The 26341-nt window shown below is 42.0% G+C and overlaps 1 protein-coding gene across 7 annotated transcripts in view; it reads left to right on the top strand.

Annotated features, from left to right (window-relative positions):
• The window catches only part of PCSK5 (proprotein convertase subtilisin/kexin type 5), a 413936-nt gene that overhangs the window by 173017 nt on the left and 214578 nt on the right, over positions 1-26341 (top strand). For all 7 annotated transcript variants that reach the window (XM_074361722.1, XM_074361723.1, XM_074361725.1 and 4 more), the window contains exons 8-9: positions 9115-9327; positions 18415-18515. In XM_074361722.1, coding sequence (XP_074217823.1) covers positions 9115-9327; positions 18415-18515 — 314 coding nt within the window. The remainder of the gene's footprint in view (positions 1-9114; positions 9328-18414; positions 18516-26341) is intronic.

The raw sequence follows: 26341 nt of genomic DNA on the forward strand, positions 1-26341 counted from the left end.
GGTTTCTGGTTTGTTTGTTTTTTCCCTCTTTAAGCAGTGTTTCCCTGAACCATGTTGTTAAGCATCCTTAGGAACACCCCATGTTGGTACTGGTCAGCGGGGACCAGCATTGATTGAGGAGAGCCTGGATCACCTGGTCCTAGCCCTGCTACTGATCGACTCTGCTAACTTCATTCCCTCAGTTTCCTTCTGTAGAAACAGAAAATTTCATTCCATGACCTTTTCTGGGCCAGCTTGAAATAATAATCCATAGCACATTATTCGACTCCACATTTTAAGGATGCGAGTTCCTAAATATACCGAGTTATCTACAGGTTAACAGGAACAAAATTCTTTGCTTGAAAACAGATGTATTTCCGTCAGTAAATGCACTTTTTAATCTACTGCTATATAGTCTACTACCCTTTCTCCATGGAAGACTAATTTCCTTTTGGTTATACTTTTTAAATAAACAAAGAAGAGACATCTACCCTGTCGTAATACTGCTGTCAGGAGCCAAGGGTCACAGCATCGTGTAGCTGGTGATAAAGTGTAAGAAACCGTGTTATGCGTCCAGGCCCTGTGTCAGCCCTTCTGAAGGAGCTGATGCGCTGCTGAATTTATATTCTGGCAGATAGGGTGGATAAATGACTCAGTTTTGGTTTGTTTTTCTTCTTTGTATCCACACAATAAATATAAAGGTAAGGTTTTTTCAGGAACCTGAATCTAGGGGAGTTCTGTATTTGCAGCATTGATTAATAATTCTTTACACTAGTCTTTGGCCATATTACTCCAAGTGTCCTTTTAGAAAACTGAGCTACCATCACCTTTGGATCTCCTGAATTCAGTGCATCATGCCACCTCTTCATGTACTAGAACATGAAGAATATCATGGAAAGACCCTAACTGTAGGTTATATGTATCATTTTAAAATGTGGCATTTTGCCAAACATGCTTGCAACTTGTCACCAGCAGCTGATCCCACAATCATAATCGGGTTCTCTGTTCCTTTAAAAGGGTAGCCGACTGCATGTGGTATGCTCAGGAAGCATATAAAATGGATTTTGATTTGTGCATGGTGAAATTAATATGGTCGCTAATAACTGCATCCAGTATTCTCAGTGTGTTATTAAAAAGTCCACAGAACATAAAAAATTGCGTAATACACATGGCTTAGCGACATATTCTCTACATAGCAAATCAGAATACAGAAAACCTGATGGGGGGCAGACAAGATGGGAGAGGTTGAGATGGAGAGGAAAAGGAGAGGGAGTCAAGTCATATCACATGAGAAAAGGCAGGAGGACAGAAATGAGGAGAGATTGGTTACATTCACAGATGCCTTCTCTGCCTCCTTTTAGGACTTAAAAAATAATTGTGTTTGTGTTTTCAATCTTTTCCTCTCCTCCAGCGTCCTTTGATAGGCTAAGTAGCACAGAATGGGATTGGTAAAGACATGCCCACAGTGTTTTCCGTAAGACACTCTGGGCCTTTAGACAGTCCTTCCTCCAGTCTGATCTCCTGCTCCATGGGCAGTTCTGGACACACTACAGCAGGACGGAAAGACTGAGAACAACGGCACGGGCAGGCAATGGGGCCGTGGAGGGCTGAGTGCCCTCAAGCGTTAGCAGAGGATGCGCTGTTGTTCGTTGGCTACCAGTTGAAATCATCCTTGGGAAGCTGTTGCTTTCCATTTTTAAGCACTTTCAATCTTAGAATTTTTGCTTGGAAATCGTGGATAATTACCTGAGTCTGGCTGAGGCTGCTCTCAAAATCACCAAAGAAACCACAATTATCACCATGCTCTACACCAGAGACTAACACAACATTGTAATGTGAAGTATTGTAACAACATACTTCAATTTAAAAAAAAAAAACCCACAGTTAATTACAGTTTGTTTTTAAAATACTTAGAATAGTTTCTCTTTTACCTTAGTAATTCTTGAGAGCACAGTAACCAGATATTCTGAAGTGGAACCAAATGAAACCTGAATCAAATGAAACCTGTGTGCTCCGGATATTGGATCCTCCAACTTGTGGAGTGGATCATAAAAATCAGAGGCATGCTGTATCCTCCAGGTGAGGGGACTGTGGCCAGCACAGTTCGCACTTCGGCGTAGAACTGTTCCTGACAAAAGCGGCTCTTAATCCCTGGATTCCCAACCCTCCGAGGCCATATATCCTGTTACTCCTTTCAAAACATCCCATGTCTGTCTGTCTCATTGGATTCCCTTGGGTTTTGGTGGGGAGTGACCCACTTTATTCCCTGGGTCCAGTTCCATCTCGTATAATTGATTTCCCTACCTGCATCCCCATCTTGCCAAATGCACTGATTGAAGAAACAAGTCTCAGGCTCTAGTCTTTCCCAAAGACATCTGATTACATCTGTGCCGTGACTGCATTCTGTTGATACCTTCCCAGAGAAGACTTTCTTTTTTGAAATTCAAGTATAGTTGATTTACAATGTTGTCTTAGTTTCTGGTGTACAGCATAGTGATTCAGTTATACATTCATGTATAGATCCCTTTTCATATTCTTTTTCATTATAGGTTATTATAAGCTATTAAGTATAGTTCCCTGTGCTATACCCTAGGACCTTAATGTTTATTCTGTATATAGTATTTTGTATCTGCTAATCCCAAAGTCCTAATTTAGCCCCCACCTTTCCCCTTTGGTAACCATAAATTTGTTTTCTGTCTGTGAGTCTATTTTGTAAATAAGTTCATTGGTCTCATTTTTTCAGATTCCACATATAAGTGATATCATATGATGTTTGACTTTCTCTGTCTGACTGACTTAGTGTTATAATCTCTGGGTCCATCCATGTTGCTGCAAATGGCATTATTTCATTCCTTTTTATGGCTGAGTAGCCAAAAGAAGACTTTCTCCCACCAATGTCGTCTCCCAGGTATTGGAAGCTGTGTGACCATCTGCTCCTGATTTGTTTTCAATTGTGGGTTATATTTCTTTTTAGATTACTTTTCAGGTCACCTTTAAGGAGCCTTCATTTTCGTGTGAATCATCTGTCCTGTTGATGATAATGATTCAAAGAGTTATTAAGTATTGCTTTAAAAAGCAATCGATATTTTAAAATTCTGGAGCACACATCTTGTGTGAACACTACAAAAACCTTTCTAAAAGCTTGTTGTTCCTTTTGCTCTGCCTTTACATTGTGATTCTAGACCAGACCTATTTCTTTCAATGAACCCTGCTCAGTTAAGGAACAGAATTTATTCTGGAAATACTAGTCAGAGGGTTTTTGAGCTTTAAAAAGACAAGTAGTTCTCTCTTCATATCTCAGCTACCGAACAGTTGTAGGTTCCTTGTCTTTCTCCATCCTCTTCCAGCCAAAAGCCCCTTTATCAGTGAACCGTGTGTGAAGGAGCTCCCGTAGAGGGCGTGCTCTCCTCTCACTGAGTTGACGGATAACAGAAAACGATGGGGAGCCGAACAGGAAGGGGCTTAGATAAAGGGGGTATTCAGCTTGTACTTGGAAGACGTCACACTTAAATGAGAGTCCCTCGTCCTACGGTTGTTTTGTGGCGTCCTTCGTGTCGACACATACAGATACATAGGTGCTGGTCGAGCCTGTTGGTTTCCCTCTCCCGTCTCTGCCACGCTCTCGTTCCCTGACAGTGTGCCCATTACTTCGTGTTACTCTGTTCCTTATCTGTAAAAATGCATTTCTAACTCGCTGGTATTGCTTTAAATTAACTGGTATATGTGGACACACCTAGCACAGCGTCCAGCCACTTCTTTTGTAGCAAGTCCCTGGTCACTTAGTCATGCTCCTGTAAGAATATGGTTGACCCTTGAACAGCACGGGTGTGAACTGGGCAGGTCCACTTATATATGGACATTTTTGTCAATAATAAATCCTAAAGCCTACAAAGTCTTGTTGAATCCAAAGACACAGAACCACAGATACAGAAGAACGGTGTATAAGGAGGGCGGACTCTAAGTTATATGTGGATGGCCTACTGTGGGGACGGTCAGCGCCCCAACCCCCACCATTATTCAGAAGTCACCTGTACCTTCTGAGCAGTGCAGGAGAAGAGAGTAGTATTAAAATACCAAATAAAATCTAACTGCAGCAGCTGAAAAATTACCACACCATTTTAAAGGAAGAAATTGAGTTCCACTAAACTCTATAGCTCTCAAAACCTGGCCTGCAGCATACGGTTTAATTGACAGTCTAGCGTTAGGTAGTCTTTTCTGACCTCCTGAACCACAAGAAAATCCCGTTTTTTCCTAGACTTTAATAATAATACTTACGGTGTATTACAAATTGATTTTTGTAGTTTTGTAGGGTATACGTGAGAAGAAACACGTGCACAATTAGATACACAATGAAAAGAGAATATTTAGAGTTTGGTCACATGGGTCGTGTGTGGATTTCACAGTATATCTCACAATAAATAATTTACTAACTTTCAACTTAGCACTCAGTTAAATCAGCGGTTTTTTTTTCTTTTCTCATTCAAAGTTATATTTAAATAACCAATTGTAATCATAATACTTTACCAAACTAGACAATGTCGTTATTTCCTACACCTTGGGAAAATACGTGTCTCAAGATTGTTTCCTCTTTATAATACTCTGCCCACCTTCCCTTCTCCCTACATCCCTAAGATTTAATTCTTAAATTACTCTGAATTTCAGAGACATGTCCATTTTTTTTAACCACACATGTTGTGGTTTTATGAATATTGCACACTAATGACAATTCCCTGTGCATCTGTAGTAAATAAACCTTTGGATTGCTAATTGTTTCAGATTAACCCCCTAGATCTTTAGCAGCTGTCTTTATAGCATTTTCAGCCCACAAATTCAGTCTGTTTATTTCTGAGACTTTAATTATAAACCACACACACAGGCACAAAGGTCAGATTGCCCTGGAGACAGAGTGGTGGCAGTGTCTGTATGTGCTGTAGCCTCCGTGGGGTGGTGTGGGTGGGCAGGGGGACACAGCTCATCCTCTGCCTCCTCCTCCCACCGTGTGTTAGTCAGCTCAGGCCGCTGTAAGAGGACGTCACAGACTGGGGGGCTTAAACAATAGAAAAGGCTTTCCCCGCAGTCTGGAGGCTTGAAGTCTGGAAGTGCATGATCAAGGTGCCAGCAGAGCTGGGTTCTGGTGCTGGTGCCTCTCTCCTAGGCTTGCCAACAGCTGCCTTCTTGCTGTGTTGTCACAAGGCCTTTCCTCCATGTGCACACTCCTGTTGTCTCTTCCTCTTCTGATAAGGGCGCCAGTCCTGTCTGATTAGGGCCCCACCCTTATGACCTTATTTCACCTTAATTACCTCCTTAAAGGCCCTGTCTTCAAATATAGTCACCTTGGGGGTTCGGGCATCAACATAAGAATTTTGAGGGGAGACAAAATTCAGACCACGGCACATTATAAGGATGAAGCTAGATGTATTCCATTCAACTGTCCAGTTCCCCCTCCCCTTCTGTCCACAGGCTTTGTACTCTGGGATCCTAATCTCTATGGGCTCCAGGTCCTCTGGCCTCTGGTGGGGACAGCCAGTGGGATACATAGACAAAAGTGGGAGAGAGTGAGGAAGAGCCTGGGGTGTCTCGCTCAGCATGTATTCCCCGGCTCCTTCCCTGCTGGGCCATCTTGGGTTGGTGTGGACCGTCTTCACCTCCCATGAGCCCCTCTGTCTCCAGTCCCAGGGACTCCCCTCTCCCTGGCTCCCTTCAGGCCTGGGGGTGGGGGCAGTTATTAACCCCAGACTGTCCTTTGGAGTTTGCCTTCACCCTGCCCAGTTGTAAAATAAGTCCCTCAAATTACCTGTTTGATAGAAGGACGTCACCTCTGTCAAGAAGGGACATTTCCAGGGCAGCGGCACCCACTATCCTGTCAACCAACTGTTTTTCCAACCGAATGGGTCTCCAAAAGACCCCCTAGCAATGTCATTGTTCCTCCACGGTGGTGGCATGTGTGGACACTCCAGAATAGAACGACCTGTGGTCATGCTTCTGAGGAAATGCTTGTCAGGTGGGAATTTCTAGAGAGAACTTTGCATCAGAACCTATGTCCTTCCCCAAGGATACTCAGGACCGTGCATGCATCTTTTCTTCATCATTCTAATTCTGCCTCTGAGTCTGGAGAGAGCTTGGAGGCTGGTGTGTTCTTAGACCCTAATGCCAGGCTTCACTGGGAGTTTGGCTCAAAACAGGACAGCAACCACCTGCCCTCTTTTTGCCCAAAAGAAGACTGTTGTTATGGCAGAGGGCTATGGCTTTAGCTCGAGTTGGGTTTAAGCTTTGGCTGTGGTGTTAACGAGCATTTCTGAACCCGTTTACTCATCTGTAAAATAATGGTATAAACTTGAATTGTGCAGAATGTGTTGTACAGTGCTTGGCGCATGTAGTAAGCTTCTATAAATGTTAGCCTCTATGGTTTTTAAGTGCACAATGAACCTTCTATAAAGGAGCCTTCTCTCTGTAAAAGTTGTAAAACTCCTCTTGATCATAAAAATTCTCTCTTAAGAATTGGCCCTGTGTTTTCCTTCCTAATAGAGAAATAAATGTGTTTGTTTCTGTTTGTAAAAATCATACATATTCACGGAAGGGTGGTATAAAAAGAAAGGAAAATCCATTCCTAATCTTACCAAACAGGACAAGTTCTGTTATATTGTCACTTTATGGTAGCTTTAAGCATGTAAGCGCACTGCACATTAACTTCATTGCGCGCACGCACACACACACACACTTATTTCTAAACTGAGACCATGCTCTATCCTTTTGTATCCTGCATTTGTAATTACATTGTGAACATAAAAGTACCTTCTGAATATTGTCTTATTAAATATTCTTTAAAATCAAATACGTTTTTAAAGATCTTCTCATGGAAGTTTATGTAAGTGGTCATACTTTTACATAGATAAATAAATGTGATTGTGTCACGTGGGCTTTTTATCCTTTGGTGGTTCTTAACCTACTACCTGTTATGGTGCTGTTTAAACCAGGTACGTTTCTGCATTATCTCGTGTGTTTGTTAACCTGTCAGGTAAAGCTCTGATGTGGCCGTGCTTTTTCCCAGCGACACAACCCCTCCGTGTGTGATAGGAAGGGCACACATTGGTGATGAAATGCAACCTTCATCTCTCTTCACTGGCTGCGATGTTCTGTCTTTGAGGTACAGACATGCGTCAGTCACCAGAGTTTCTCTCTCTGGCCCTCCACACCACAGTGAAGAGTAATTCCCTCAAGAGAATTAGAAGCATTGAATAAAAGCCTTCGTTTATGACGGTTTGGTGACTTTTGCATCTTTCTCTACGTCTCATGAATATTTGGATGGGAGACTGAAGGATGGTGAACCAGGTCCAGCTGTCTAGTGGCAGTGTCATCCAGAAGTTTCTCCCTCTCTCTCTTCATGAATTTTTCCCATTCCTGTGTAATCATATTGCATTTTTCCACATAGAAAGACAAAAAGAAATCTATGCTCAGGTCAAGTGAAATCCTGTCATAAATATTCTGTCCCTTGAGGATTCAAGGTCAGGGAGAGTTTATCAAAGATATTCCAGATTCTTTGTCGTCTCTCTTTCCTTGGCTCTTTTTCCAGAAATTCTGGGACAGCATCCCAAATACTTTTTTCTCCACCTGAGACCAGAAAAGTTAGGACCTGGAAGGAAGAAAAGAAGTTCAGCCATCACTTGCTTTGTGACTTTGGTTCTTACTTCCTGATTACAAAATGATAGATCCGGCCGAGGTGTCCTCCAGTGTGCCTTCTAGTTTTAAAATGGTAAAATTTCTGAGGGATTCAGTTATAAGTATTCCGAGAGATACTCTTCACTTTGGCTTATTTCTCTTTTCTCCTGAAGATCTCATCTTAGAGTGCAAAATAGTCATTATGCTTTAGTTCTACTTCTCTGTTCTACTTTGCTTCTTCCTCTTAATTATTTTATGACCTTAGGAAAGTCTTTGAGTTCATGCCAAGATTTGATGTAAAGTATGTAAGAAAAAGTTCACGGATCTGGTTGAAGAAGATATCCATGGTCAAATATGTTTGTAAATCACTTCACATCGTGCCCTCTCCTGCCCCCTCTTAGAATTTTGCAATGAACAGTCACATACCAAAGACACTTAGTTCTGCCATAGGTTAACTTGTTTAATTTTGCTTAACTCTGAGTTTCCCAAACATATTTGATCCTGAAGTCCATTTACTTCTGATAGCACCCATTAACATCCCTCTTAATTAACATCCATGCCCTACATAGAGGAGGCACAGCTCTGGGAGGAAGGGCATGGTCCCAAGTTCTGTCCCTTACTGATGACGTGATCTCATGATAAATATATAACCCCCATACACCTCATATTGCTCACAGATCAAATGAGTGTGCACAATAGCACCCAGCTCATGTGGATGCAGATTTATAGGAATATCATGCAACTATGGTAACTGTGACTAATGCTCCAACTCTGGGCTCTGGCTGTCTTGGGTTCGAATTTTGTCCTTCCATTTACTAGCTTATGATCTCAGGAACGTTACTTCTATGCCTCAATTTTTCATCTGTATATTGGGGACAAAAATTGTACCATCCTCACAGGGTTGTTGGAAAAACTCACTCTGATTCATGTAAAACATTTGGAATTGTGCTTGGTCCATGATAGGGACCGAATAAATGTTAGCCCTTATTAATCATTGTCATTGGTGACATTGATACTTCTATGACTATATCATGTAAAAGGGATTTTAGCTCCTTTTCCTTATTGGAATATAATTGACATAAAGCACTGTGTTAGTTTCAAGTGCACAGCACTGATGATTCAGTATTTGTGTATGGGAAATGATCACCATGGTGAGTCCAGTTAACATCCATCTCCACATGTAGTTACAGATATTTTTTCTTGTGATGAGAACTTTTAAGATCTACTCTCTTGGCAGCTTTCAAACATACAATACAATACTATTAACCATAGTCACCATGCTGTACCTTACATCTGGATTATTTTAGCTTCTAAAAGCAACTCCTCCTACCTCAGGAAACAGATTAAATCCAGGATATTACTGCTATAGCATCATGCTCCTGCGAAGACTTGATTCTGCCATGTTGATATCGATCTTGTCTTTATCTCGGGTCTGGACTCCACGTCTTCCTTCATTTAACTTTTTCTGTCTGTGCGCAGGGGCGGAGGGGCCTCGGCTCTGTCTTTGTCTGGGCATCGGGAAATGGCGGAAGGAGCAAAGACCACTGCTCTTGCGACGGCTACACCAACAGCATCTACACCATCTCCATCAGCAGCACAGCCGAAAGCGGAAAGAAGCCTTGGTACCTGGAGGAGTGTTCGTCCACGCTGGCCACAACCTACAGCAGCGGAGAGTCCTATGATAAGAAAATAGTATGTGCCCCTTTCATGTCTGTCCTAACTGGTTTATTTATCTTTCATTTTGAAACGCAATTTAAGAACCGTGCATTTCTATGCACAAGTTACATGTGGAAAGAGAAAGTCAGATTGACTGATGACTCAACACAGGTATTTGCATAGTTACCATTCTGTTACCAATTCACTGAAAAAGGCTGTCTGGGCCATTGCATTCCAGCACTGGATGTGGCCTCAGACTTGACTAAGCTTCAGCTTTACTGAAGACAGATGAATGGTCCACGTTCGCCTTGTGAGTTAGTGGCAGAGAAGAGACTAGGTGGGAATATGAGCCCAGTTCCCTTATCACTCTGTCCTTGTACTGCCTTTGAACCTCAGCTTCAGTACTTTGGTTTTGAAGTAGGTACAACTAATTCAGCATGAACTAAACCTGCATAAAAGGTCTCCTCTAGTGCCACGGCACGGAGTTTGCAGGAACAAAAAGCACAGTAGTCCTGCATGATATGCTTACCTACACGCCCTGCTCTCTGTGCAGGCGGTAAAAGGGTTAAAAGTTCAGGGTGCAGGACCAGCCTACATGGGTTTTGTTCAGTCTTGAACTATTTAGCAGCTGGGTGACTTTGGACACATTACTTAATTTTTCTGTCTCAACATCCTTACCCGTAAAATGGGGACATTTAATAATACATATTTCATGGAATTATTACAACGAGGAAGTAAATAAAAGGCTCTTTGCACACTACCTGACCCACTGGTGCTCAAGAAGGGTCTGACTTTTGGGATGCTCCACGCTATGTGGCTGTCTTGAGATTTCAAACACCTTTGCACTTTGGTCTTTTCCTGATCATGGCTTTGTAAAACATCTTGGGATTTGTCTTTCTGAAGTGGAGCTAAACTGCTGTTCCTAACACTTTTTAGCATTTAGCCAAGACCTTACTTTCAGATCCTATAGATTGAAACAACCTCTGGTACCGTTGTTCCCTAAGTCAGTGTACCTTTCTGCATCGTGGTAGCTTAGGCTGGTCATTTTTCCAGCTGTTATTAACAGAAATGCTTGTTGTACCTTCATTTTTCCAATCTATAGACTATCGTGAACTGTTCCACCCGCCCCATGAAGAAAGGCACTTTGATGAGTATGTTAAGAGTCGATGTAGAGTCGAGTTAGTGTCAGTATCAGCCTTTTGTGGTCCAGCTCCCTTTTCCTTCTAGATGTCAGAATGACAAATAATCCTGCTCTGCACTTGGGACCTTTTCTTCACCAGGCTTTGAACCAGATGCCTGTGGTCCCTTGGAGATGCCCACATCCTGTTAGTGGCATCCATGATTGAGTGTTACAGTGTCTCTCTTTGTTCAGGGGCTCCCCTCCCTGGACCATTCATTTCCTTTTTGTCATTTGCAGCTTCTCCAGAAGAGCACGGTTGTTATTCTTCATTCATAGAGCACCTTTGTGAGTTGAACTGAGGCTGACACTGAGGATCCAAGAGAGGAAAGATCTCACTGCTTCTGGGAAAGCACTTTCGTTAAATAAATTTTACTCGTCCTCCACCGAATGCCTTTTCGTGGCATGCAAGCAGGAAAACCTTGCCCTGAGTTTCAGAATGCGGCCACGTCTCCATCCCTTGGTTTCCTGCCACCACTGTCAATACCACTGGCAACCTTTGTATTCCACTCATGCTTAATAGACTCAGATCAGTGATAGCCTTGGATCTTATTACAGCAAGTGAAGCATCCAAGATACCAAGATTACTATGATAAGAAGCTCCTCTCTAAGCATACCTATTGCCCTAATCAACTGATTTCTATTTAGTTGATGATTGGTTATTATGAAATAATATGTTTTTATTAACAACACTTATTATACATCTTATTCCATGCCAGACACATAGTGCATTTATAGTTGTATTAATTCGTCATAAATATAACATTGTTTGCCCTTCTAACGTGTGCCTGGCAGTGTGCTAGGCACATCAAATGCATCATCTCAAATGCATCTATCCTCAAAACCCTGTGCCGGAGGATCAGGTACTGTCCCCATGTTACAGGTGAGAAAACCAAGGCTTGAAACGTTAAGAGAAACACAGCTCGTAAGCAGTAGAGCCTGGGTTCTACCCAAAGTCAGGATGAACTCGCAGCCCACCTTGTAACCAGCGTGCTGTTGTGCCCTGGGTACTTTCCAAGGACGTCCAGCTTGGGGCTTTATGAAAGGATGCTGCTTTTCTTGACTGTTTGGGTTCTTTTCACAGTGATTTAAAAAAGAAAAAAAAAAGTACACGGACTACATAAGCATCAATTGTTTATCACTACGTGGCTCACTCATTTTGAATTTCGTGCCTTTTCCTAACCCCCTCAGACAAGCAGTCCTCTTGCAAAAAAACCTGAGCTTTTCAGCAGTCTGAGTTGCTAGTTCCCAGGCACAGCGTCAAGCTCCCCGAGGCTACTATGCCTTTTGGGTGATTTCAAACCCGACCCCGAGAAGTGTCCCCTGGCAGGAACGCTTTCCCCGGAAACCACTTCCTTTATGTCTCTTCTCCAGCCTCACTGCAGGGAGGCTGGTCTTCCTCACCGTCCCCTCCCCCGTGCTCGATTCTTTTTCTTCTGTTCCATTTTCTTTCTAGTGTCCTTAAAGCTACTTAACACAATATTCTACATTTTCTTATGGACTGTCTGTTTTCCCTGCTAGAATGGAAACCACTTGATGTCGAAGACTTCGTCTTGTTCCTTCCCAGAGCTTGAACTTAATAAATATTCAGGCATAAATGACTGTCAGACATTGGGGATGACGGAAGCTTCACAAGGTGCTTGTGCATGGTCTGTACATACAGAGACTGATGAAGCTTCCATCTTCCACGTGTATAATTTATATGTAGTTTATGTGTAGTCACAGGAGGCAGGTGAGTGCTCTCTCCTTCAGAGAAACTCCTTCTGGTGGGTTGGTGAAAGGCAGAGGGCATTTGACCATGTATTTCCCATAGGAAATTGCCCGCGGGAATCCTGCTACGTGATGAAGTTCTATATACAACCATTCTTAGTGTCGAGGAGGCATGAAGATCCTGTCTTTGCATCAGTTTCTCCCAAGTCTGTTTTAGAGATAAAGCTCCCCCAGGCTTCCCCATCGTTAAATGATCTCTTTCTTTTGGGACTAGTTCAGCCTTTGCCTTTTTTTCCCCTGTAGTCATTTGTCTCGCTGATTGGAATGTGGGTCCATCGTATTCCCTCTTGGAGGGGTTTTGTGAGCCAAGGTTTAGAGAATATATGTTCAGCTCAGTGCTCTTCTGATGTCATTTTATTTGTGTTCAAAACTAACTGGCTGCCCGGGCTATCTCAGGGCTGGCCTGAAAGCCCAGCTCCATGTGGAGGAATTATCTTACGGCGTTTCGTGTTCCTAAGCAGCCACGCATTTCCTGGTGCGGGAGGTACCCGCTCCTGCTGCCGATTCCTTATTCAGATGCAATCATTACCATCATCTCTGTTTCTCCTTTTGATTGGGGAAATGTCATGATTTTTCATGAGTGGAAGACTAGCAAATCCAGATGCATTTCATTTGTGTGGAAGTTTGATATATCTCCTCTTGAGAATGTTAAAAAGAAGGAAGGAAACTTTATTCCTGAGGGGTTCTGATTTTGATTGTGGGCCTGCAGGGGAATGGTGATACCCCCTTGCTGACTGGGGCTGGATCCCAAGGCTCATTCCGCCATGATTGCTGGGGTTGGTCTGGAACCTTTGCTCCACAGATGACTACACTCTGTAGCTCAGCTTTTTCTTTGGCTGCCCTTTGAGGATTTACTACTTCACCACTTACCAGCTCTTTACGAGCTGCGTGTCCTTGGGCTCATGAGTCTCTCTGAGCCTCCGTTTCCTTAGTTAATAAATAGTGTGTCTTCCTTGCCGAGTTCCTGTGGGATCAAGTGTGATTTTACATACACAGGTGTGTGTGCACACTGCAAGCCTATTATTGCTCATTGCCTCGCTCTTTGCAAGTTGCTCGTGGTGGTAGTTTTAGAAGCAGTGTGGCTGGTGGTAGCAATAGTAGTCGTGAGAGGAATAGCTGTACTTTGGCCCCTGGATTGTATATATACACATACACACTTAATTTTTGTAGATTGCTTATAAGTTTATGTGAGTCTTGTTTAGAGAGTCGATTAAGAAGTGACCTCGAAGTCCTTCCTAATGAGTGGGAGAGTTGAAAGTATAGAACAAAATGAGTATAAAGGAGCTTGATATTAGCAATTCATCTTAACATGCTGATCACCATGTCACCCAAATCTGGGTGACAGTTGTGTTTCCTTGGGGACCCCCGATCCACAGTGGGCGATCAATGTGTTAACAAGTAAATACCGTGCTCTGCTCTGTACCCGGCCCTGAGCTGAGCATTAGGAGATGCAAAAATGACGTAAGATGGGATCCTTCTTTAGTGATAGCAATCTCGCATTTGTAAGCAAAACCTGATGTTTGCACTTTACAGATTCTCATTGCAACATGGGAGATTCTCTTTGCAACATGGGAATGGAATTCTGTGTAGCCGTGTTGGTCATGATTGAATTTTCCACCAGTCTTTGTGACTGCAGTGAACACAGAAGGCGTAATTTGGTCCTCAGTTTCTTTTTATTTTGCTGTGCTTAATAAATCAACTTGTATTTTATTCATTCACACATTTGAGATTTAATTTCTTCCCTTATCCTCCATAGCTGTGTCTGAAACAGGTTTGTTTTTTTTTTTTTGGCACCTTTTTAATCCAAATCCAAATCAACCCCAGAAACAAATTCAACCTAACAGACAGTGGAATCATTCCGTGTTTTAAAAATATCTGTTCAGTTGCTCTTTTAACAGATATGGGACAGTATGGCACCTTCCAAATAAAACATATCACACGGTATCAGGGAGATAGAAGCTCTTAACTGTGGGTTGCTATCAAGGTTTGTCATTCATGGCCAGAGTCAATCTGATCTGAGATTCCCTGGAGAGTTACATCAACAGGCTAGAATAAAAGATCCAATCAGCCCAAGTAGTGAAATGTGAAATATTAAGAAATAAGAACTTAGGATGAGAAAAAGTGATGGTTCTTCTCAGAGGAAGCCTGACTTGACCGGATCAACACCCACCCCTCCTCACCAAATAAAGATGACACCCCTAACTTTGCCGCGGCCAAAAGCCCATCTGCTACCCAGCCTGGGACAGGCTGAAAATCTGATTTGCTGATCAAGACAGCTTTGATCTGGCGAGGGGCCTGGTGTCGTCTCCTGTTTCCTTCACTCTGATGGACAGGAATGATATTTTCTGGAGCAATCTGAGAAGTTCCGTGGAGGAAAATTCTGTTTCTGATTTGGGTAGTGAATTTAGGGAATTTGGAGCTTGCAAGATATGCCAGCAGGACCAAAACCAAACTCTGAGACATGCTGTAAAATGAAAGTGCTTTCTTGTGCTGTTTTCACAAATCAAATCTCGAAACTCCCCGCCCCGTGATGCAGTGCGGGCTGACTGTTGAATGCAACTTCTCCTTTAAATTACACTGTCAGATTTTGCATGCGTGCATTGTGATTAATCGATTTACCCCATGTGGTTCCAGTTTGGGAAGCATCATTTTTCTTCAAGATTGCATGCTCCTTGGTGGTCTTTGCCTTTTCTTTCTAAAGATGGACATAAAAATTTCCCGATACTGTGGCTTCTCTTAATGATGAAAACCCGGCCTTAGATCTTTCCAGTAATTTACACCTGAATATCTCCACCACTGACAGTAACTCCTGAAATGACCCAGCTGGAATTTCCACTTAAAGCAGGATGAGAAGGGAGTGAGGAGGTGTTCCTTCTCCTTCTCCGTTCCTTTTCACCTCCCCCTTCTCCATCACTTTTCTGCTCCACTCCCTTCCTGCCCCTGCTCACTACTCAAGTTTCATTTAGTTAAACTGATTGAAAAAAAGAGAAAAGAAAAGCACAATAATGGTGATAGGGAATTCCACAAGCTTTCCTGTGTTAACAGCATTTAATGCTAAATTGGTGTTTATATATAAAAGTACTGAGTAGCTTTTAATTTAAGTTTGTATCATGACTTTGTTTAGATGGGGCATTTTCCTATGGCAAACCCAACATCATAAAATTTTTATTGTTCACGTTTGAGGTTGGCCGGCTGAGGTCGTTACTTATTAGACTCAAAAATGCTACACACACTTGGAGTGTTTATTCTGAATTTGTTTCTGTGCACTGAAAGTGTCTGGTGCAGCTGAAGAATAAGCAGAGGGAGCCAAGTGGGAAAACATCATTAAGAATCTTGAATCCAGGCACAAGTCATTGAAAAAAAAAAAAAAAAAAACTTGGCAAAGGCATGTGACCATGAGGGTGAGGTAAAAAGAGAAGAATGCAGGCAAGGCCATCTCTCAGCAACAGTGTATCTGGAGACCTGGAAACAGGCTGCTTCTGGGGTGTTGATGCATTGACTTAGGGACCAGGCCTTTAGAAAATAAGGCTGCACATATAGCCCTAATTTCAAACGAAATCTAAATCACTTTTTAACAATCCATCCATCCCCCTTCTGGGTATATCTCTAAAAGAATTGAAAACAGGGTCTCAAAGAGATATTTGCACACCCATCTTTACTGCAGCATTATTCACAAGAGCCAAGAGGTAGAAGCAACCCAAATGGCCATTGACAGATGAATGAATAAAGAAAATATGCTCTATAATGCAATGGAATATCATGCAGCCTTAAAAGAAGGAAGTCCTGCCATATGCTATGGTACGGATGTACCTTGAGGACATTATTCTAAGTGAAATAAACCAATCACAAAAAGACAAATACTGTACAATTCCATTTATATCAAGTACCTAGAATAGTCACAGTCATAGAAGCACAAAGTAGAAAGGTGGTTGCCAGGAGCTGGGGAAAGGGAGGAGTGGGGAATTGTTTAATGGATAGAGTTCGAGTCGTGCAAGATGAAAATGTTGTAAAGATCTCTTACTGTACAGCACTGTACATATAATTAGCAATACTGTAGAGTACACTTAAAAATTGTTCAAAGGGTAAATCTATGTTATGTGTTTTTACCCCCCAACAAAAATACCTTTTAAAAGTCACCAATTGAAAGTCTCAAAAATTTCTTTTTTTAAGTGATTTATTTGTTTATTTTATGTCTAATTATTTTTCGTTTTTTAGTAACACCACTTTTTTATTATTATTATTTTTATTATTATTATTATTATTACTATTATTATTATTATTATTATTATTATTATTATTATTATTAGCAGCAGCAGCAGCAGCAGCAGCAACATCATCTAGTGGGAGAAGTAATGAGGTTTGTTTGTTTATTTATTTAATGGCGGTATTGAGGATTGAACCCAGGACTTCATGCATGCTAGGCGTGCACTCTACTACAGAGCTAACCCTCTCCCTGGAAATCCCAGAAGTTTCTTAATGTGGAAGTAGGCAGGGCTCTATTTACCCAGATATCTTGCAGGCATCCTCTGTGGAGGCTCAGGATGGCTAGGTGGTCAAGTCTGAATCTGGAAACAGCACCCCCTGCCTGCCGACACACTGCTGGGCTCTCACGCAGCATTCATTCAGTTACTCCAGAAAAGAAGTACAAGGCTCGTCTCTCTCCCACCACCATCGCTGTGTGGTTCTCCATATTTTTGTTCCTTCTCCCACTTCTTTTGTATCGGCGCCTCTCTGGTATGAATAATCTGGTAACATTAGAGGTGTAAAATGGAATAAAGAAAAGACAGTAGGTACTGATGGCCTCGTGTGAAACTAAATCACCAGGATGTCAGTCTAGATTCATTAACAGACAATTAAAATGTCCCTCAGACATCCTCACATGACACTGAGGAGACTTTTAGGGGAGGACTCATTTCTAAGGAGTTATGCCGTACTTTCTTCCAGTGATGCTCAAATTTCTTTTGAAATTGGCTCATCTGCTACTTCTCTTGAAGAACGAACCCTAGAACAGCAGGGCTTTGTTTTAGCCACCTCTGTCCCCCTGCGCCTTTCTGCTGACCTTTCATCTCAGTTTTCTTATGATACGGGCAATATATTTGTCTTGATGCCTGAGAAAGCTTTACCAAGTTCTTCCAGTAACTACAGCAAGATTGCTAAGATCATTTTACCAGCCTTGTACCTTCCCAGCCACAGGGATATCAGCCCCAAGGAGACAAAAATGGATTCCTGTCAGGAGGGAGGCTTTTTTACATCTTAGATATTACAGTGGTTTGCAAAATCTTACACCATAGTGCTTTATTCCTCTGGTCAGTGGAGAATCAACATTTAATATTTCTTTTCCTTCATGAAATGATCCTGAAACGAAGGTTGAGAAACACTGCCCCGGTGGATGGGCTTGCTATCCAGCCAGAGCTGGAGTGAACTAGATTCCAGCCAAGAGGGAGAAATGATCTAGTTTGTACATTTAGATTTTTAAAAATGGAAAAATGGCTAATCCCCTGTAATATACAAACATACACTTAGGGCTGTAATTTCATATCAAGTACACTGGGTGCAACCTTGCTTTTAGTGTTTGGGTTTAATCTATGAGGAAGTCATGGTTCATCCAAGTAAATTTTAGTGCATTCTTAAAATGTGCCTGGAAGTAAATGTTCCTGCGGTGGCAGAACAAATCTTCTGCTTGAAATCTGCAGCAATTCCAAGGTAACAGTTCTGGGAGGGCAGAGGCAAGACCCCGAGCTTTTATTTCTGACGCAGCCGACACTTAACTCAGTGTCTGGATGTTGGCTCAACATGTTTGATTATTAAAAAAGTTGGGGTGATGAAAGAAGTTTAGTTTTAACTAGAGCTGGAACTAGGGTGAGGCAGGTGAGGTCCCCGGGGTATAAAACTCAAGGAGACCCTTGCCCCGCCCTCATGCTTTGGACCGAAGGCTCACCTTAGTCCTGACCCTGGCTGTAACACAAGTGGAATCCAGTTTCCAAACCCTGCCCTTTTTAGAGTTGATTTACACAGGCGATTCTCTGGAAGCGATACGGTCACAGGAGCGCAGGAACCAGACATTTAAAACAAGTTTCAACACCACTCCATTCCAGTTCTATGAGGAAATTTCTTTCGACTTGCATGTGACTCACATTGACCCCCAGAGCCTTAAATTTTCCACTTCTGTCTTCTAGATCACCACGGATCTGAGGCAGCGCTGCACGGACAACCACACAGGGACCTCAGCCTCGGCCCCCATGGCTGCAGGCATCATCGCCCTGGCCCTGGAAGCCAAGTAAGCTTTTATCTCCATATGTCTCCACTGGCGACAGCCCCTCATCTCAGGCACAGTTGACCCCTTCCCTAGCGTACAACTCCTAGCACGACAACCCAGAATACAGTCTTCCCGTGTCCACCTTTTAAACTTCAAAGACTAGGGCTGAAAACCATTTTCCCTTGTATTAAGGAAAAAGGCAACTTTTTTTTGGCTTTTTATATTCTTAAACAATCAAACTGTGTAATTACTTTATTGTGGAGTCATAGTTGAAGCGTGCCAGTTGGCTCCAACACTCTTGCCTTGTTGAGGTTTTTATTCTAGTCTGGGGATGTTCCTGGGAGTCTCAGACCAGTTAGGTCAGCCCACTTCTGGGCCCTTTCCCTGCAGTACAGCTCAGATTCCATGACAATAGCACTGTCACAGACTCACTCTGGGGAACAGAATGTCAAGGTCATATGACAGGAGCCCAGGAACAAAGACAACCCACTTGCCTTGAATCCTGTTTAATGCAGTCAAATTTGGTGTCTAAAGGATCCCTTTGAAAGGCCCCCCCCAGGTTATTTTAGGCTCTTAGGTTGTACTTACATGACAGTAAGTCCCGTCTCTTCCTTCTCTAAGCACAACAAGAGATCAGTTTGTCTTAACTCTTCAAACGCCTAATAAAGATCTACACTCTTACCCTCAATTTCAAAATCCAAAGCGCCCAGAAAACTGCAAGTTGTTTTTGCAGATTTGACACCAAAACTCATTTGATGGCAGTGCTTGCCCTGAACTGATTTGAGGCTACTTACAGTTTCATTTATTAGGAAAGTTCATACATGTCACTGCAGAAACATTAATGAATTTGATGATGAGCTGTTGGCTTGGACCCCACTGGGAGTTTTGGATAATAGATGGTATGGACGCCATATCTGAAAAGATTTTGAACTCCGAATACACCCGGTCCAGGGATTTTATAAAAGGGACTGAGGGCCTGCACTCTGAGGCCATCCCTGTGAGAGGGTCATAACAAAAAAGAACTGAAATAAGGATGTAAGTGTTTTTCCAAAAATAGCCCTGCACTTCTGCCCGAGGGAGGAGCGGAAAGAGTCTTTCGTCTAAATCTGATATAGAGCCATAGCCGGTGACAGGCAAAGAATAAAAGAGTCATGATGAGACTCGGGTGATAATAAGAACAGGAGTTTCATTCTCAGTACGGAGACGGCTTCCCACCATTTACAGCTGACTCTGTAAGGCAGATGGCCTATGGCAAGGCAGTTGGGCCTCGGTGTAATAGGGACTCAGTAAATTGCTGTGTCGTGTGTAACTCCTTGGGCTGAGGCAGGCAGAGAACACAGACTCTGGATGTGGTGCTGTCTTAGTCTGTGTGGGCTGCTGTAACAAAATACCGTAAACTGAGTAGCTGATAAACAACAGACAATTATTTCTCATAGTTCTGGAAGCTGCAAAGTCCAAGATCAAGGTGCCAGCAGGTTTAGTGTCTGGTGAGAACCCACTTCCCAGCTGGGTTTACATGGTACAAGGAAAGGGCAAGGGAGGTCTCTGGAGTCTCCCATAAAGGCACTAACCCCACTCAGGATCCCTCCACCCTCATGACCTAATCACCTCCCAGAGGCCCCCGCCTCCTCGTATCACCACATTGGGCATTAGGTTTCAACATACAAATTTCGGGGGGACACAAATATTCAGACCATAGCAGGTACCATGTCTTTGGTGGCCTCCTGCTCCTAAGCGTTGAAGTTGAGAGATACTCAAGCTCCCATGAATGTCTGGATTTCCTTCTTTTTGACAGGATGAAGTATTAAATCATTTCAACATATTGTACCCTTTGAAGTGTTAAAAGTTTAGCAGGGAACTGGCACCTGCCCTCTTCTCACTTTACAGCTTTTCGCTGGGCTGTTCTGACAAAAGATTAAGTGTGTGTGTTTTTAATTTGGTGACTGTGAATTGGATTTGTGAAAAATATATTGTCTTCATTCTGAAATTCTGAGTGGTTTCTCTGGACTATTTTCCTGTCCACAAAATGCAGAGAGAAAAAAAATCTGAAATTCATCCTGCACCTCTCCATTCCCCTCAAAAAGGATATAATCTCAAATTTGGCAACCAAGGATCGTAACTGTGGCTGTAGAACCATATGCTACCCAATTTCTTGATATACTACTAGAACACTAATATTTTCAACAATAATTGTTTAAGGTCAAATAAAAAATCCTTAATTTTATGACTCAAGCACACTCAGTTGGATGGGGCCACTTTGGGGCTGGGGAACGCATTGGAAAGCTGCCTGTTTTCTTTTCCTTTGCTTTTTTAGCGTTTTTTTAGATTGATTTTTGCCAGAAATGTGGGTAAAAGGAAGGTCCTAAGATGCAGTTTACATAGAAAATCCACTGTATTTTAAGATTTTAAACAGTCTATTTCAATCATGGGGCCCAGGTAGATAGTAAACAGTCTGATAAGATGAGAAAGAATAAACCTTTCCTTGCAACTCTTTCGGTTTGTTCTACAAGGCAGTCTTTGTAAGAAAAGCTGAAAGTTAGGAGAAAGAGGTCTGAGTACCAAAAGAATGGGTCAGGCATTGACGTTAAACTAGCAGCAATAAGCCGTGGGCCTCTGCCAGGAGTGAAAAGTATCTCAAACTAGGAAATTGTAGTGAGGCGCTCCCATAACAGAGTAGCAAGGTTACAGGTGTTCTAAAGCTAAGTTTAACCCTGGTAGGTATACCTCAGCCAGTCCGCCAGCCTCCGCCACTAGTGCTTCTTAACAACACTTCAACCTTGCTATCTTGAGAGTCAGCCTTTGGTCTCACAAGTTGAAGAACCCGTTAGTAGTTCCTCCTTATCCCTGTCTCAAGACCCCCAGGGGTTGCCTTTAACCATGTACAGAACCCTATCTGTACTGTGTTTTCCCTATAAATACACACCTATGACAAAGTTAAATGTATAAATTAGGCACAGTAAGAAATGTACAGTAAACAAAAATAGAACAATTTTAAAAATACACTATTAAAAGTTATGTGAATGTGGTCTTTCTCTCAAAATGTCTTACTGTACCATACTCGCTCTTCTTCTGGTGATAATGTGAGATGATAAAATGCTTACGTGTTGAGATGGAGTGAAGTGAATGATGTGGGCATTGGGATGTAGTGTTAGCCTACTGTTGACCTTCTGATGATACGTCAGAAGGAGGGTCATCTTTGGGTGATCTGGATCATCAAGCCATGATGATACTGATGGTTGGAGATCCCAGGTGGGACAGAGCAGGATGGTGTGAGATTTCATCATACTGCTCAGAATGGCACACAATTTGAACTTATGAATTGTCTGTTTCTGAAATTTTCCACTTAATATTTTTAGACTGTGGTTGACCATGGGTAACTGAAACCAAGGAAAGAGGAAGCAAGGAATGGGATGCGGGAGGGGGAGGAGGAGGCCACTGTACCTTTTTGTAAGGAGGGAAGAGAGAAAGCCACAGCTGGGCAGGACTATGGCCCAGGACTCTGCCCAGCGCTGCAGATATGCACCCCTGCTCAGGTCAGATGAGGAACTGGAGGCTGAGTGCTCAGGTGAAAAGCTGCAGGCAGGGGCTGCCAGTTCCTGTCCAGCTGCATGTCCCAGCTCTCCCTGCCCTGCAAGGAGAAATGCATCATTTCTCCTAATGACACTATGATATTTACTCAGGGAAAACGCCCACCTCTCAGCTTCCCCACAGCCCACTTCCTTCATACGCCCAGGCATTTGTCTGCATCCACAGATTTGCCTGGATCAGCAGGACTCCAACTGTTGACTCTTCTGCGTTCTGATTCTTCTTGCTGCCCTAAGGTTGGGTTGGAGCTTTTCTTAAAAACAAACAAACAAACAAACAAAAACAAAACAAAACAAAACAGAAAACCTTCTTAAGAAACTACGGGGAAAGTAAACAGATAAAAAGCATAGAAATAGATAAGCTTAAAGTGTTCAGGTCTCTTATCTGACCTCAATGAAATTAACTCCGTTGTGATAACTAATAGGCCTCCCAGGCCATCCTTATCCTACGGGGTGTATAAGAACATGTGTTTCAACCATCTCCACCCTAACATACCCCAGATACTTGAGTAAAACTGTACCACTCCCAAGATGGGAAGGATTCTCAGTTCCTCTAAAAACTGCCTCCTTTCCTTTTTTCCTGCATCCGAGACTCTTTGAGCCCTGTAGCCACCTCTGACAGTCTGATCATGACTTTGCCTCTCTGATAATTTGACAGTTTCCTTCTGATCCCTAAGTTGTTGCCAGGGGTGCAGGAAGCTCTAAATGTTTTCCTTTCTAATCATGATCAATTTCAGAATAAGAGAAAACACTGGCATCTTAAAAGAGAGGAGAGAAAACTGTTTCTGCATTGGGGTACCCTCATCACATATGTATTGGTTCAGAGGTTGATAATGTTTTTATTGTTTGGATTTTGTGGGTTTGGGTGTAATTTTCTTGTTTTTCAGCTGAGTGAATGGAAAATATATAATCCGATTACAAGTAAACTAACTATAATTTGGGCGATTTAGACACCTAAAACGATGTCTTCTTCTATAGTGTAACTGGAAAACTTGAAAGAAACGGAGTGTCCTGGGAACAGGTTTCTTAAATGAAGAAAGAGTGAGATAAGACTAATAGTTTTAAGTGAGCAACCTAGAAAAGCGCCGAGTCACAGTTGTAAGGTGTTTTGTATCTTGATGCTAGTATATGTAACCAGTACTCCAGACCTGTAGAAAGAAAAAAAATTGTTGCTAGCATATGATGTTTCATATAAAATGGTTTATAAAGTAGAGTTGAAATAACTGACATTCATAAAAACATAAAATGTTCAGAACCATAAACTATGTTTTACCGAAATTTTTCCTGCCTTGAGTCTTCAACTATTAACAAAGAAAAGCTGTTTTAGTAGAGTATATCATGTACTAAATTATCAGCATTAGCTCAAGAAATTCAGATTTCAAGTTCACAGAAAAAACCTTTTTGCCTTGAATTGCAAATGTCTCTCACAATTAAGAAATGTTACACACTTGATGGTAAATAAAAGAGCCTGAGTTGGGTAGAAATTTCCAAAATTATTTAGGACTTAGAAAGGGAGAACTGATAGAAGGAATCTGCCAAAAATTTTTGTATTAAGTGACCTGAAAGCCTTTTCCTCAGATTTCGTTTCTCAAGGGCCACAGAGATACCATCCTTTGAGAACACCTAATATATCTAGATCTAGGGGGAGTGGGTGTAGCGCAGTTGGTAGAGTGTGTGCTTAGCATGCAAGAGGCCCTGGGTTCAAGCCTCAGTAGGCTTGAAAAAACAAAGAATTTCCAGAATACCTAGATGTAAATTTAGAAAATAAATACATTAGGGTGGCAGCTGTTAGTGTGTTCTATTCTATTCTGTATGTTCTATAATATGTATTCTATTCTATATGTATATCTATTCTAGACTTGTGTGTGTATGTTCCATATGTATTAGAAATACACCTGATGCATTTAAACATTAGCTGCCCCCGCTATGCTGTATAGATGCATGCATACATCCACACACAGTCCTCGGTGGGCTCATCTTGTCCTGTTTCACTTGTCCTATTATCACTGGTTTATAGAATATACCCTGCAGGCACGGATAGAACGCAGATGGTAGACTATGGAGAGAGAATGCAGTGCTCTCGTACTATAGTTGTTTTTGTATGTATTATCTTCCAAACAACACTTCAGCTCCTTGAGACTAGGGATTGTACCTTACAGTTTTTATTTATGTGCATGTAGTCAATATCTAATGTATACTAAAAAATAATTTTTTAAAGCATCATGCTAGGAGGAGCTAAGTGAATTAGGCAGGGCATAATTCAAGTATTTGTGAAGTATGTCATTTGCCTTCAGAGGATCTTATCTCATTAGGAGGGGCAAATGCACACTAACATTTATGCACAAATAACTTAAGAAAGTCAGTGGAACAGCTTTGGAGGAAAGGTGGTGGAGGGTGCAGGTTTCGGATGAAAGTAGAAGTGATCAGATGCAATGATCCGACTTGGAACATTGGTGCCATGGCGCTTGGATAACCTCCAGGACCTTGAAGCATGATGTTTTGAACAAGGTCCATTCTAAACAAACATTGAATTAATCCATCCAGTGCAGCCTTCTTATTTTTTATACCAGGGAAATGAGGTTATTAAAAAAAATTTTTTATGAGGTACACTCAGTTACAATGTATTATTTTTACCTTCTGGTTCCTCCAGTTGATACTGATTACTGACTTCTCCCACATACTGCCTCCACTCATCTCTCACCAAGTTTACTTACCATTCCTTAGAACTGGGCTTAACCTTGGGTAAAATGAAGACGCAGTGTTATTCCCTCCTTTAGCTTCCAAAAGAAGTCCCTTTGCCTTTCACCTTCAGTGGAAGGGATAATGTGAAACATGGAACAGTCAGTGTGTGAAGAATTAAAGACCTGTTCAGCCACAGGATGATTCACATCTTATGCTGTTCATTTCAAAAAACTACCTGAAAATTCTGAGAAAATAAACTTACCATCTACATTTCTTATAAACCTGAAAAATCCGTCTGTAGAAATTTGATGCAGTTCTCATTCATCAGCCATGTGGTGTCTTTGTTTGACCTTCCGTTATAATCTCTCTCTTAGCTCTGCATCCTTTCAGTGCTGGAAAAATACAGAGAATTGCCCAAAATGCTTGGGATGCAATTACTCTGAGAAGTTAATACCTTAGACAGTTGACAGTTAACAAACTGAGTTAAAGTAACAGACTGAGGAGATTCAGAGTTCTAGAACTGACCATCTTGAAGGGAGGCCGCATAGGGTAAATATGATAGGCATAAACATTCCAAAACATTGGAGTTAGTATCTTAGGCCTGATAGCTTGTGAACTCTTATCGTCTTTGATTTGTTTTAATTAAAAACACATTTCAGTATACAGCGCTCCATTAAAAATTCTCCCGAGGGCCACATTCAGCTGTATGAGATGTGGCCGTGGGCAGGGAGCACGAGGCATTTGGTTATGGAGGTGAAATAGCAGGGGTCCTACCAACTCTTTCCTTTCAGGAGAGTTTTATTTATTTCGACTAGAACTTAGCACACACACGAGTAGGGAGAATACAGGCATATATGCCCAGGTTCTGTATAAGTACAAGGGTAAAGAGGGAGTCACTGAACACGCCCTTCCTCTCACATACTCTTAGAGGTCCTCACGTCTTGTGTTGTAGTTGGGGCTTAGAAGTCAGCAAAGATTTCTGGCATGGATGGTTGGGATGTATAGCTTGAGGAGGGTGAGGAAAATTAATCAGGGAGGAGAGCTGAAAAGAAGGATTGTGAGGTAAAAACAGCACACATTTCCACTTGAGGCCAAGCAGACAGAGAAGGGATGTACTGTCCTGGGTTATTCCCTGTAGTGACATAATTGTAACCAGACCCACAAAGCAGTTACCATGGGCCTTCTGCCAGGACTGTGCATGAAAATAGCTTTGTTATGTCTACATGCACACAGACAATACACTGTGTCCTCTAGCGCTTGTCAAGTTCAAATTATGTAGGAGCCAGTTTTCACTGGACTCAACTTAATGGTTAATGGTTCAAAATGATGCAGCTTCCAAAGGTGTTTTTTTATTACTAGAAAGGCCCTGGTCAACAGACCTGTTCACCTTGTATTATCTTGAGATTTAGTGAGTGTTTTCCAGCCTCTTCCTGAGATGAGAAACTAGGAAACTTGATGGATGGTTGAGTTGCCCAGAGATTAAACTGAGGACATAGAAGCTATTAGGAGATTATTCACTGAACGTATTTTGCTCTTATTACTGTTATAATAAAGATTATTTCTTAAGAAGAGTAGCTCTCA

Source organism: Camelus bactrianus, chromosome 4 (assembly GCF_048773025.1).
Source record: "Camelus bactrianus isolate YW-2024 breed Bactrian camel chromosome 4, ASM4877302v1, whole genome shotgun sequence".
NCBI classification, from domain to species: Eukaryota; Metazoa; Chordata; class Mammalia; order Artiodactyla; family Camelidae; genus Camelus; species Camelus bactrianus.